General features: G+C 44.5%; 1 protein-coding gene across 1 annotated transcript; it reads right to left on the bottom strand.

Annotated features, from left to right (window-relative positions):
- Window positions 1-4,265: 4,265 nt before the first annotated feature.
- Window positions 4,266-10,254, bottom strand: LOC105280711 (protein odd-skipped). The gene is made up of 2 exons (XM_011341435.2): window positions 9,291-10,254; window positions 4,266-8,168 (listed from the first exon to the last, which is right to left on the bottom strand). The coding sequence occupies exons 1-2, from the start codon at window positions 9,911-9,913 to the stop codon at window positions 7,814-7,816; spliced, it is 978 nt and encodes a 325-aa protein (XP_011339737.1). The 5' UTR covers window positions 9,914-10,254; the 3' UTR covers window positions 4,266-7,813.
- Between the last annotated feature and the right edge of the window lie 5,235 nt (window positions 10,255-15,489).

The raw sequence follows: 15,489 nt of genomic DNA, 5'->3' as shown, positions 1-15,489 counted from the left end.
CGCGATATGCGGCTCTCTCGAAACCGTGGGAACGCACGTGGCCCCACGCGCCTAACTAACCCCCTTCGCCGTGCGCGATCACTCGCTCGCTCACTCGCTCGCTCACCCGTCTTACCACCGAATCCTCCCTTACCATTCTCTTCCTTTCTCTCACCCTCTTCCCTCACTCTTCAGGGGACACCCTTCTCTCCTTCATTTCCCGCCAATCCACCCACATTCTCCTCCCGCGCGATTCTCTTACCTCCGCCTGTCCTTCCTCCTCATTCATCCCGTGCTTCCTCTCGAGCCCGGCGCATTCTTTCTACCTTTCCCACTTCCACCCACCCACCATATTCATCTTCCGCTACTCCTTCGTCTCTTCCTCCTCGTCTGTTATCCTGCCTGTGTCCACCTCTACGATCCTCGATCTCCTCCCTTTGCTTCCATCGCCGACGCGCAATGGTCCGTCCTCCTGCGCGCTTCCTCACCTTCTGCCTTTCGTCTGCAAACATAATAGACATCTTTCCCAATTGCGCGCTCGCTTGCGGGACGCTTCAGCCATCTTTGCTACCGAGTCACGCGCGTGAATCGCTCCATATCTCTACTGATACCGACCAGTTGCCAATTTGGAGATTACGCAAATTGATAAGAAATCTGCCAAGACAGATGTATCAGAAGAGATCGTAAGACGTCGAAATTAGGAGAGAGATAGGACAAACAGGGGCGAAATTAATAAGCGAGGGCATAAGTGCCAATCGTCTCGAAAGGTACACTTTTGTCGACTCGTTGGCCTTTCGACACAACCGATTCGAAACGATTCCGTAACCAGAAGCATATTCCGCGGACAGGAAAGTTGAGTTACGTATACGTCTTGCTGCGCGCGCGCGCGATCCTCTCTCGCCGCAACGCTCGCTGACACCCCAACCAACAGTCGTTGATGGTACGCACCAGCGCCAGCCCTTTGAAAATTGATTATCGCTCGACGTGTAATGATCCATTACGCAGACTCAAAGTGCGGCCGAACGGATGTAACGGCGGAGCAACCTGACAATCACTGTCCGGGGCAGTCGTGAATTATGAACCGATAATCCACGGTTGCCGACGACGCCCCGGCAATGGGATTTACGCGTTTATCGTCTACCGCGGAACATTTGCCAGCGCGGTCGATCTATCGAGCCGCGCGTGTATTTGGAGCGGGATATTCTCCTCGTAATGCCTCGTAATGTTACGTCATCGTAACATCGTACTTGCGGAATACTTTTCTCAAGTGATTCGTTTTAATGTTGTCGATTACGTACGTTGTATACGTTATCGATTACCGTATGCGTCCGTGCCCGATTCGATTCCCAACCATTATTATTTCGCACGCGTGTCTCATTACGAGAATTTGAAATTCGCTCGTTTCGCGAATCTTCGCCGCGGTTACGTACAATTCTCTGACAAAATCTCTTCCTGATGAAATCAAATCCTGAAAAAGATGGGCATTAGGGACACGAGCGCTCGTTGCAAAACTTGCCGTCAGATGGTAGCATCTGGTGGATGCGTTTGGCAGCAGCGAGCTACAAAGATCCAAGCGCACCAATCGGCAAACGGTGGGCGCTCCAGCCGCTCCGGGTCGCTTTCGAGGAAAGGGGGGCGCGCGCGCGCGCGCGTTTGCACTTGGACAGATGACACAGGCGACATTGGAAAATGAAACGTGGGAAACTACATCGGACTGCCGCACGCTGCGCCGTCGATAATGGACCGTGCATCGGTATCCGGCCGTAATAATCATCCCCTTGTCGCCGATAATCTCGGAGGGTGGACATGGAGAGCGAGAATCCCGGATACGAGAGACCCAGCTTTACTTCGATACAAGATTTGCTGCCAAGAGATACCAAGATTTCCTTTTGTCGCTTTCGTCGAGCAGGGGGTAGCGACGCCGTGGTGGAGTCCGTCGCGAATCAGCGATCAGTTTAAAAGGGTGGAGTCGCTCGCAAGCCCCTTGCCCTTTTATTTTGTGCGAGCCAACGCGAACCGGCGCGCTACGATTCGGCGTTTCGAGTTTAAACTATACTACTAACTAATAGCATAGCCGGGGTGAGTGCGTTTCGACAATGTGGGCACACCGCGCACCGCGGGCAGACAGTTTACCTAATCGTCGGGGCTTGAAAAAGGAGCGGCCGCTGTACCGCCCTAACCACAGGCCCTGGGCCCGCGGCGACCGCAGCTTCTCTCCTCGGCTCCTTCCTGCATGTGTGTTTGTACCGGTCTCATCATGATCGGCAGCGGAGTTGTTCATTTCCCGAAAATTTATCGTCCGGCTCTTAATCTCTCGGCTGCTCGCAATAGGCCGCGAGACGGCAAGCCGGAACCGCGAATCTGGGGAATCGTGCAAAAGGCTGCGACTTTGCGAAAACTTGTTCGAGTAGGCTCCAAGTTACTACCTGTATGTCGAATCTACAACGAGGGTACAATTTGATCGGCAATATCAGGCGAAACGCTCGAACAATCTGCGGAATTAGATACGCTTCTCCCACTCTTTTCTCGGCGGTAATTACGGTTCTTCCTCATCATCATTATCTAGAGGTGACCGAAATTAGTGTTCAGAAGCCTGAAAGAAGACTCGCGTCCCTCCATCCCCCTTACCTGCACGTAGCGGTCACAGTAACTCCTGGAATTCTAGACGATCTTCGCGGTCCCTGTGGGACTCACGAGGTCGCTGGGGCCCTGTGACCCTTAGATAAGGCTCACGCCCTAATAAGAGGGTACACGCGCAGCACCGTGAGGGGACCGTGGCAGCTTCTCTCTTCCTTCTCTCTCTCTCTCTCTCTCTCCTCGTCTTCCTTTTAACCTGCAATCGTAGCTCGAGGCCTCGCCCGACTGAGCGATCTAATCCACCGGGTAATCTGTGGTTAACGTTTTAGGGCTCCGAGGGTGAACCCGTGGGGGGAGGGGAGGCTTCATGACATTCCACCGCGCCAACTCTCACAATTGCGAGATTGCTCGTCAATACGTCACCTTGAATCTGTCACGGATTTTAACTTTATACTGTTTAACGTTCATTCGACATTGAAAACGTCATGTTTGCTGTCTGCTCGAACAGCACCCTGCCCGAGTAGGCATTTTTCTCTTTATTAGGCGAAACGGAGAAAATGAATCATTCACATTGCTGTAGAGCAGAAGCAAAGTTTCGCAGTGTGAAACACTGTCTTCGACTTGGGAAAACGATTAGCCTCTTTCGTGGGACAAGTCGCTACACGCTTCGGGCAGAATACCAGGAACCGTAACATTGTGATTATTGTAATTAAATCGTCCCTGCGGGGAGCGGTAAAGGGCACGCAACCGATCAACGGGTCCTTCCTCGTCCGCTTCCATTCGTCTTCCTTCTTCCTCGAAATTCATTTCCACTTGTCGGCGCGTCCTTCTACCTCCTCTACTTTTTTTTCTCACTCTCTCTCACAATCAGAATTTTTTCTTCTTTGGCAGTTTTGGCTACCTGCAATCTGGAAGGCATCTCTCTGTACGGCCTCCGTAACAATCTAATCGCGCGATTACTTTTCGCACTTTGCACGTTCTGAATTAATCTTCTCGATTCGCAAAAGAGCGGACAAATGAATAATTCGCGTGTCTAGTCGGAATATAATATAAGAACGTGCTCGCTCTTGATCGAAACAATCTTGTTGCGCGTGTGCGAGAAGCAATGACTAACCAGGAAACGAATAAACAACGTGACGACAAGGTCCGGGATTGGATCAATGATAAAAGCGCAAAGGGAGAGCAGCGTTTTGTTTGTTCGGCATTTCGTCGCGCTTTATTGTCCGTGGAAGGTATGAGAATTAATTAAAGTTAAACAGTACTAACTGACCGGCAAGCGCGTTAACTGAACGCGGCTATTGTCGGGAAAGCAAGGATGATGGCCAGCCTCGTTCTCGCAAACGCAACGCGAGCGTAATGACTCGCGACGAAAAGGGATCGCTGAGGGGAGTACTTTTTGTTTACTCGCGCCTTGATTGAGTCGAGACGCTTGCATCTCTCTGCAACGAGCAGTCGTGCTCGCAAGACCGATCGACGGATTCTTCTCAATTAAGCTGACCGATCGAACGGTATTGCGTATCGTATTGTTAACAGATGTCGATTATGAAACACGTTGTTTAAATATAATAATGTCGTCGCACAAGTAACATGTGCGCACATCTCCAAGAATTATGAAAACGCAAAACCTAATGAAAATACGTGTCGAGTGCAAATCACAAAATAAGTCGATTGTTTCTTCAAGGAAAAACCATAAAAAAAACCACCTTACGTTGCGTCTGGATTAATTTTTATTTCCAATCGATAACAACAACATTTAAATATACATTACGATCGACTAGGGTGAGGTATTCTCTTGTTCCTCTCTTTCTATTTGGTATGGTGCTACGATAACGAATTAGCTGCATCGAGTCTGATAATATTCCGTGTTACGAACGCTTGCACGCGCGCTTTTATATACTTGACGCACCCAGGGATATAAGCGATCGGGTCAAAGAGGCGACTAACGATAAAACTATGGAAGAGGATAATTCACACCTACGGGGCAGACTATCTACACGCATATCGCTATATTTACAACGACTTTAAATTAACGGTAACCCAATGAATGTGAAAGCGATCGGGAAAGGGGAGACGGAACAAGTCGGAATCGAATGTACAAAGTGTATCAAAAATCCAGTATCCTGTCGTAACGTCGATGTAAATCCCGGGTTACACCACTTTAAAAATTTCGAAAAATCGAAACAATTCAGAAGAAGCTAATATGAACATGGAAGGACAACTGTATGGTGCAGGAATCGCAAACTAAAGGTAATTTTTCCATTTTTTAATTTTTTCTCGACCTGATGTCTCTAAAATCGGCGTGCTGCATAACTTCTACAATTTTTATCCGATTCACTTAAAATTTTGAGGAAACCTTTCTTTTTAAATTATCTAAAGAAATATGTAGGGGTTTTGCGATATATTAAAAATTGTCTTTGCTATGGATATTTTTATACTAAATTTTTAGGTAAAAAATGACATTTTCTTTTCAAATGTGCACCATTGTCAGAAAAAAACCTTTTTCAAAAAACCCCTACATATTTCTTTAGTAAATACCATGTAGAAAATAAAAATTTTATGTTTTTTGTTCCAGGTCCAACTGCTTTGCAGTTATTCTGCACGTCGATTTGACGTTCCTGAAAAAGAAGCCTATGTGGATCGGCCTCACTGATGCTACTTTGTTCAAAAAATAAAAAATTTTTTCGTATACATTAACACACATACAATAATTCTTCATAGATTTTTCATTTACTTTGTCATTTTCTAAAAAAAATCTCAAAAATAGTTGTTTTTTTTAAGCTCCAAAGTGGTGTAACCCCTTAATAAATTTGAGCCCGGTCCTTTTCTGTTTCTCGATGTTACGCGATCAATTTCCAGTGAAAACAGTGAAAAATGGAGTTAATTTTATGTCGTGATACATTCGCGAAAACTTGATTGGATTTCTTGATGACAGTTGCTCGACGCTAAATCTCAGCAAGGAGCAATTATGTACTTCCAAGTGACAAGTTTTCGCCAATGGAAAATTGATCCCAAATTTGTCCAACGATTCGTGTACACGATACGATAAAGGATACGAGAATTCTGTACACCCTATACGCGGAACGTGGGTGGTCTACGGGTAGCAATATCTTTTTCCTAGATTAAAAGAAGAAAAAATCTTTGGGCCCGTTTGCAGGTCGCCGGTGGCATCGAAGGAAAAGGTGGCACGGGTAACCGTTACGAGGTGTCCTTCCACTCTTCCTTCCCCTGACGCTTATCTGATCTAAATTTCAAATTTTATGGGAAACGAGGAGATATCCGGCGACTGAAGAATCTCGTCTAACACCGTTTGTATACGCGACAAGTATGGTAACGTCGCACCTTCCCCGCGACACTCAGATCGTTGTCTCGTCCTCGAGGAATAATCAATTATCCCTCGACGCCTCGACCTCGTGAACGAATAACCACGAGAATGCACTTTAGGAACCGATATACGTACTATAGAAATTTGTAAAACATTTCGAAAGGAAGGCAACACACATTTGTCACACACACGTTGCACGGGTCTAATTTGCACGTGCAATCGAACTTATTAATCGCGCGCTTCCCTTCATCGCGTATTAATTATCCTTCGCGACGTCATGTGCACGCGATACGTCAAATTATATGAAAAATATATTAAGTGGCATTTTTCTCATTACATCCGGGATTGAGAGTATTTCTCGTGGCTTCGACAACGATCGTGACGGCACGTTTTCTCTCTCTCTCTCTCTCTCTCTCTCTCTCTCTTTCTCTCTCCCTACGATGCTAACGCGCATGTAATCGGACAACTGGAATGTATCGCACATAGGAATGAGAGGCATAAAGTAGACAAGAAACCAATTGAAATGCGCGACAAGTTTTGATTCGACGTACTAGGAAATACTGTTTCTGTAAACTGTATAAACAGCATTCCCAAAAATATATACATATACATGCTTAGGAACGTAAATTATGTATTATAATATATACAAATCCATGCGCTTTTATATAGGACCAGAAAATTTCTCGCGTATTTACAAAGCGCTCTCACTCTCTTATTTAAACGTCGACATAAATATTCGTAGATTCCGCATATTATAATATATGTATATACCGCGTATTTACAAGAATAAGGAGATATAATATACACGATGTAAGATATCTGTACGTGTATCACGCTGCGCGTACCAGACCAAATAATGTCTACATGCGTATAATCTGCTACAAAAAAGAAAAAAACAGAGGAGAGGAAGCTCGTGTTCGCGTGGAGAAAACGATGACGAAACAATTTGTCGATTCTCGCGCGTGGCTAGCCGAATCTCCATAAGAGAGTAAAGACGAATTCCTCAGAATTAATAAATAATGAAAAAATAAATTTTAATCGTGCTCGATAGCAACACGATGGCAACCTCGACAAGGTTTGCATCTGATAATAAATATTTGACACGGGCGATATTGCGCAACGACTCGGATTTCAATCTACCTCTGTCAGTTCTGCGTCATTAGTAACGTCAATATTAGTTATTTCGTTGCAATTTGCATTTCGTTTAAAGTCCAAAGTTGCAATTTCATCCCGCTGCACGGTACCATGTAATTACATTTCTCGTCATGCGACACACGTACACACAATCGAATCCTAAAATATAATCTCTAACAGAGAAATCAAACTCGTCGTATCGAGCCGATAATGTATCTCGTAAAATCGAATCGGGAAACATCAGCATCAGCAGCTGGATATCCGCCTCCGAAAGACGAAAATTCAGCTCAACACGCGTACGGCATCGAGAACGTACGAGTTTGAAAAATATACGATTTTACGACTGTCGGAAATATTAGCCCAGATTTAGCTAAAGTTTACCGTTTTCGGCTTGATTCTTTTTTGTCGATGAATAAGATTCGAAAAAAATTACGCGAAAATTAATAAATAACGCCCGTTGAACTCTACGTATTTGCGCCCGATTCAGATTAACTCGTTAGCAAACTTATAGCTTATATTAGTGTATATTACCGTCTACTCCTTACGTATTACATATAACTCCACGTTAAATCATCACAATAAATACATAGAATTAAATTAAAGCTAACTCAATTGGCAAAGAGCAAACTACGGGCTAAAGTACTGTATATAAAGTACTGTAAAGCCAATGAAGAGATGCGTGACTGATAAAAATCCACTTTTCGAGAAACAGCCGTGTGTGAAAAATATCGTGAAGCAAAACCAGGAAGCACTTTGCGCCAGGTACGCGGACAGGGATTAGGAACGATTTACGATTACGCTCTAACGTCTCATAATGTCCTCTATACTGAAGCCGAGTTTAGGCGCGATCGTGCCGCTCCTCTGAATCGGCAGAAACCCGCTCACCCGTTCCGCCATCTGCCTGACCTCCGTGGATGAAATAATCCTCGAGTCCGAAGATACCGGGGCTTCGACCCTGAGATCCTGCGGAACATCCGTATGAGTCAGAAGGTGCGTTTTCAGGTTGCTCCTCTGGTTGAAGCTTCGGCTGCAGACCGGGCATTTGTGCGGTGATTCTTCCATGTGCAGAATCTTGTGCACCGCCAAAGTTCTGCTCTGGCAAAATCCTTTGCCGCATTCGTTGCATTTGAATGGTTTCTCCTTACTGTGTATGTATCTAAAATGAAAAAGTCTCGTCAGCCGTGATTACGGACTGACACAATGACACCTACACATCTTTCTCTGCCATTCTTTTCACAGTACAATCATTTTACATCAATTATAGTAATGGCTCATTGCTTTGTACATTGCACATAGGAGCAAATTGAGTTTTCCTGTCTTCACTGAGATGGAGATGCGAATGATACGTGAGGCAGAGATATCGATCAATGATAAACGTACGTCGGCGTCTTTTGTACCATCGCGTTATACTACAGTTGAACAATTAATCCTAAGAAATAGTCTTCAACTTTTTCGGCAGAAATTCCATACACGATTAACATGTGTGTATTTGTGTGTGGTAACGCGACTTTTGTAAGTTAAATGTCATATTATAACATGTTTGCCTGTGTGTGTATATGTATGTTATATTTTTCAGAAGAGATGGGGACAAAAGTCGTCGTCGCCGAACCGTTATTGATCACATAGCTTTGTACTCTAAATAAATTCGCGAGAACGATCTGTTTCGATACTTTTCGATTTTTATAATTACATAATGTTATTTTCCGTCGTAAATCCGACATGTATAAATATAAAACACATTGATAAAATATGAAAAGTCCGTAAATTTATCATCGATAATAAATCTCGTGAAATAATGACGATTGTCAATGAGAAGTCTTCATAAAAAGGACTAAATATGTATGTACGTGTTCCGCGCATCACTAAATGGCATAAAAAAAAACTACAAACGTCCACACAACGTATCCAATAAAGATCGTTCAGAGATACAAGGCAAACGTCTAAAAGATTTAAATGGCCACATTCACGAAATGTTACCTGAGAATGTTCAAGGTGAAGATGTTTAGGAAGCTTTTAATTTCTCCGTGACGAATATCTACCTAGCTACCTACCTTCGTTAAAGACTTTTATGGGAAAACTTTTCTCCCTATATGGAACAATATGATACAAGATATAGTTCAAGGAAGATTCGAGGTCATCAACTTTTTATCACTTTTTTCTTAACCATTTTCCTGCTCCGAAGTGTATACTTATATAATCTAATTCTTTTTCTTTTCCTACCTCTTTCTCTTTTTATCTTTTTTTTCTCGACAGGTTCTGGAAATAAAAATTTTCTCACCGATGATCTCTCAAATGATCCTGTCTGCGGAAAGCCTTGCCACATATGTCGCACGAATACGGGCGCTCATCGGTATGCGTTCTTTCATGGATCAGCAAGTTGTAGCTCTTCGTAAATTGTCGACTGCAAAACTTGCAGATAAATTGCTTCTTGGGTCTCTGGCCAGGCGATCTCCGGGTGAGGAATGACGACGGTGGCGGTGGTGGCGGCGGCGGTACCGGCAGTAAACTCTGATGAGCCTGATAATAGAGGTGAGAACGCGTCTGCGAACAACAACCCCTAACGGCTAGCAGAGCCGCGCCTCTCAAGAACCAATTGTCCAAAAAAGCAGTCTGGTGGAAAGTACCAACGTTCTGTTGCGCTGTTTGAACGTGTTGCTGTTGCTGCTGGAAATACCTGCCGGTGGTGAACTGCTGGGATCTGTTCCACCTAGGGAACTGCAAATGTTGCTGTTGATGATGTTGCTGCTGCTGCTGTTGTTGTTGTTGCTGTTGCTGTTGTTGCTGCTGCTGATGCGGCGGTGGCTGCTGCTGTTGATGATGATGATGGTGATGATGATGCATCGATCTATCGACGGATGGAGGCGTTTGCGGCGGTGTCAACGGTTCCGTCTTCGTCTCCATCACGGAGCCGTGTTTCTTCGAGATCTTTCAGATGCCGAACGAAAAAGTAAAATCGATCGACACTTGTTTTATTCGTTTCTTTTTAAATTCAAAGTCACTCACGGAAAATGATCGATCGTGATCGATAAACGTCTTGCTCGCGTGACGTATAGGTCGCTGGGAGCTCTACCGGGAACAGAGTGACGCACGATGACGAAAACGAGCAGACCCAGAGAAGAAAGAGAGAGAGAGAGAGGGAGATGGAAAGATAGAGAGAGAGGGAGAGAGGAAAAGAGAAAGAGAGAGGGAGAACGATGAAAAAAAACGAGCAACAAGATACTAACTCGAGAGTCAGCGCGATACTAAGCGCCAAGAAGCAGTCACGGCTGGGCCCAGGGTCGCCGTTTACCTGGCGCCAACAACGCGACACGGTGGCTCCTCCTACCGTGTCCCGTACGCTGGATACGCCGGTTGGCGGCTCGACTTCCACAGGGGCGGAGCTTCCGGGTCGGGGTGACCCCCTCGGGGCGTCGCGACGCTACCCATCCGTGGACAAGCACGATTCCCCGCCGTCGTCGCGTCATCGTTGCCGTTGCACCCACAAGACGTATCGTAAATATCCGCTCTGATACGTAAGTGAAGCAATATTGCTTCAAAGACACGGATAAACGTACGTGTGTGTGTGTGTGTGTGTGTGTCAGGAAAATGTGCTCCCCCTTTTCGAACAGCTACCAACCAGTTACAACTCTCTCTCTCTCTCTCTCTCTCTCTCTCTCTCTTTCCCTCTGTAACAACTGTAACGGATTACAATCTTCTCTAAAAATTAGTGACAAAAGTTTCCAGTCGATTAGTCCGATCCATCAAACTGAAAAGAGAAAATTTTGTGCCTTATGAAATAGATATCAATAGAAGAAGAAACCAGATCAACTCTTTCAGGAAAAGAGTTGATAAACCCAACTCAATCGCCATGTAAAAAATAAATGGCACACAAATGACAAATTCACCGCGTAGGGTTCTACATGCGGATAAAAGCTACCCATTGCGCGTACACTACGCGACTAGCGTGCGTACGTACACGCGTGCACATGTGAAAATGGAGGGCAATTTTGTTATTACAAACTCCATTGCAGCGAACGAACAAACATGTTTCGAACATCGTGTAACGGGTAATCGACTCACACAAGTTTTCATGTGAGCCAACCACAGGGTCGATGGGCGCGAAACCATCTCTACCGTAGAGAGGGCTTACGTATCACGAGCGATTAGTACGTAAACAACATGGCGCCACTGGCATACTTTGCGCACTGAAATCGTTACGTTTCGACCGAATATCCGCGATATTTTCAATAAGACATCACTTTTAATAGGATAACAATTTTAGCAGATTAATTATGATGATGCGCGTAATTGTTTCATTATCGTTATCCTCTTATTATTATTTATACGACGCTACTAATTAGGGGCCTTGTGCTCTCAACAGCTCGATTCATCCTCCACCTTCTTCTTCTTCTTCCGACGAATGATTCGATAATCTTATTAGACAATATGTTCATACTGTGGATTCAGCATGATATTTACGATACGAATGCTACCGATACGCGATATCGATCGCTGTGAATTTGCATCGACATCGAGAAAAAATTAGAAACTTTCGATTAAGTTACATTAATGAAAACCGAGCATTTAGAATGGAATGTTGATCTTGATAAACGTTGCCGAGCTTTACAAGCTATGTGTCATCATCATTATTATCGTACGCGTTTTAGGTGCATGATTCTTATAATTGTTATAAGGCGCCATTCTACGTGCAAAATAATCTCTTCGTCGATAGCGAGGCTTGAGCTGAAGCTGAAAAATGTTGCGCGTTTCGGCAGACTCAATGGAGAAAGTCGATGGAGCTAGTGTGCAGCAGAATATTATAGCAAGCACATTATTATCGGCAACAATACGTGGTAAAGATTATCTTATCCACTTATCGATTTACGATACCACACAGACAGCATGACACCGGCGGAGAACATGTCGGCATTCGCCAGTCGAGAAGGAAGCTTTTGTTCATCGCGCGGCAAAACGCAACGCGCTTATTTACAGTACATTTCAAACCGAGACACTTCTTCGATGCGCGAAAAATCGGTAATAATCTTGCACGAGAAAGAGGAATGTCTCTCGTAACAGTTATCGTTTCTCGATTACACCGTAGAGATTGAATGAAGGGAGGACGGGGAGGGAAAAAAGGAAGAGTGAGAGAGAGAGAGGAAGAGACGACGACTCTTCGAAACCTGTCTCGTATAATTCCACACAAAATGTTTAGCATACAAAGACAAATATAATGGTCGCCGAGATGAGGTTGCGACGAGATCACGGACCCCGGGGCGGGGATGGTTAATTCAGTTTCAAGCTCCATCAGGCAGGCAGATCCCCTCGCCACCCGTTCACCCCCTTCGCACGCTCTCGTCACCCCTGAAGCGTCTTTGTACGTCGCCGTCATCCATCCATCTCTCTCGTTTCCTCTCTTTTTCTCTTGTGCCTCGTTTACGCTCTACCATCCCTTACAAAACTATACGGATACTGAAACTACCAAATGGAATATGTATCCGCTGAAAAATGTCGGAATAAAATTCCTTCAGAGTAACGGACGTGAGAAAATGCGCTCCAAACTTTTGCCTACATTTTGTAATTCTCTTAATGAGAACAACTATGTCAACAACTACAAAACTGCGTTGCTTTCTTTCGAATTGACCGTATCTTTTCCGAGTCGATCCTCTCTTGTAATATGAAAAATAATGAATAATAATTTCCCACGCTGTGCGTTTAGTTTTGATAAGAGTCTTTGGAGGAGGGTGACTAATTATAAACTCAAATATCACTTTGCGGTGATTTTGAGAAAATATCTACGTTCAAGTTTCCACTTTGAAGGGTGTGTCAAAGAAAGGCTAAGATATATATATCGTGACTATTTCACTTTATCCATTCTTCTTTTCATCTTTCTCGTTTCATGTCACTGACACATCAGATCCATAGAGCCTCTCAACACCGAGAAACACTCGAGACACCAGAGAATCCGCGGACCGAACGTTGACAGATCGTTTACAAAATAGTTTTGAGAAATGACCATCTTCGTGGCAAAGAGACAAGAGACTTTGGTGAAACCACGCTCTTGCGTTCTTGGAGCGAACCACTGCGCGAAAAAAACGCTGTAATCATTCGCGAATAATTACCTAATTGTTAGACAGCGGAAAGCGAAACAAACGATTCACGTCTACAAATATACTGGAACGACACTATACTGGAAGCTTATCTCGGGGACCACTCGAAAAACAGACCCAGACCCGTTTTGTCATTTCTCGCTTTCGGCCACAGATGTTGAATGCCACGGGACTCGAGTTACATTGAGAAAAAAAAAACTTTCCACAAACTTTTCTCTTCTTAGATCCGACACGCGTCATCTAGAGCACACACCCTTGAATTTCTCTCAATAATAAAAGAAATTACAGGCGCAAACGTCGGGACTACACACGGATTTTCAGAAACGACTATCTTCGCGTATCTTTAGGATACAAAATGCAATTTAAAAAAAGCGAAAAGGCAAGTAGTAAATTAAACGTGTACTGAAATATAACAAATATGTAATATTCTACACGTAGCTAGAGATGTAGGATTAAAAATACACATTTAGAGTGTCAGTTTTTCACCAATGACATACAAACTTCAGAAGGAACACCTCTGACAGGAACAACGGAGCGTCTGATTGGACGACAGGAACGCACCGGTAGGACATGTGTATAAAATATGAAATGTTTCAATGTCCTTCACAGTCGTCGCAAAAATGGAACCAGCCTTGTCGTGTAAATTCAAATATGTCTAGGTTCGACTACATAGAAATCTCAAGAGTCATTTGCATGCTTGCCCTATTCTTGCTTGTTTCTTACGCCGTAAACTAAATATCATCACGTAATCTCTTTTCCTGACTTTTGCTCGACCAATAGAAAACGAATACGTATCGCGTAAACGTAAACGAATCTGAAGAAATGTGTGAAAGAGATTTGTGTCATTATTGCGGATGTATAATATACATATATTATCGAGGAATGTACTTGACTTGGGGTCAATTCTGCGGAAATTCTACAAAGCATCAGGAACGCGGAACGCGCAGCGTTCTCGTCGAACGCGCGCTACGGTTCCCCAAATCGTTTATACGGGCGATATCATCTGCTTAGTCTCAATGATCGAACAGACGCCCATCGCTTTTGCCAGTCTCTTAGCTGAGGGTGTCATATGCCTCATTCAGATAACATCTACCTAGCGACTACGTCGTGAGAGATGTCACGTACTTGACTCGTCGTGGAGCGTGCGTCGTGCGATCGCGTTAGAGTATCAACTTAAACAGAGAGAGAGACTTTAAACTACCGGACGATGTTTACCGGACACTTTTATGCCCATTGCACAGTTTCATCCGATATCCGTGGCTTTCGTGGGAGAAGCTACGTCGCGAGAAAATGTCGAAAAGTATTCTCTCCTTGTACTCCTCGTACACTAAGGTGCATTCATTCGCGTGGTAGCGAATATATTTATTAATATTAATATATATAGTAATATTAATAAATATATATTCGCTACCACGCGAATCAATGCACCTTAGTGTACTTAAACACATTACACGCGCAACAATCGCAATAAGTATCATGCAACTTGCTCCTTTTTGGCTTTCCCGCCGAGAGCACAGATGCATGTACGTATATGTAGTTTTCGATAAATGCGAGATAACGGGCGAGGATTTCTTTCTTTGGTACGGCAGCTTGCTATTTCGGCACCCCGCCTGGGGCCACACCTACTCCATTAAATCGAGCATCGATATCGCGTAACACTCTTGCTCTTATCTGCTGTTATCTGGCCTTTGCTGATTCACGGTATTCGCCCAACCGTGTGCTACCGTGCTGATAATAATTCTATTTTAATGCGTCGCACGGGAGCACACGTGCGTGCGGACCTTTTTATCGCGCATGGGAACGCATTCTACTGAAATTCCATGAAAAATCAAACGGGATGCATTCGATCGAGTTTTATCGTGATTTTATGCATTTTTCATCCGGCATGCCAAGTTTCGTTTCGTCATCCGTATTTGTCGCACACACACACACACACACACATACACGAGACATTTTTATACAAATTATTCATAAATGTGAAAATAATATTCTGAATGGCGTTATCGAGGAGATCGGCAATCTCCGTCGCTAACGAGAGAGACGTCCGCTCGTCGACGGTCGAGGTCCACTCTTGGTCTCTTGCCGCGACGCAACGCGACGCGACGCGACGCATATACGTCAGCGCGTTTCAGAATTTTACGGCAGAGGTGTACGTAGTTGGGACGAGGGGATGAGGGGACGAGAACTCACATCAAAGGCACCGCTATCGGCGCAAAGCTCTTTTATGCTCGCGTGGCGTTCGCACGTGTGTGTACCTACTACGCACACGTAGCTATACCGGGTGATGTGTGCGTCCGCCGCAAATATACAACACACGACTTCCTTGGGTTTGACAGGGCCGTCATTATCAACGAGGTAACTTTCAGGGAGTCGCAGAATTTTGATGCACAA

This window comes from Ooceraea biroi, chromosome 8, assembly GCF_003672135.1.
Source record: "Ooceraea biroi isolate clonal line C1 chromosome 8, Obir_v5.4, whole genome shotgun sequence".
NCBI lineage: Eukaryota > Metazoa > Arthropoda > Insecta > Hymenoptera > Formicidae > Ooceraea > Ooceraea biroi.
The sequence above is the reverse complement of the archived record's forward strand: the minus strand, read 5'-3'. Positions and strand labels throughout refer to the sequence as shown.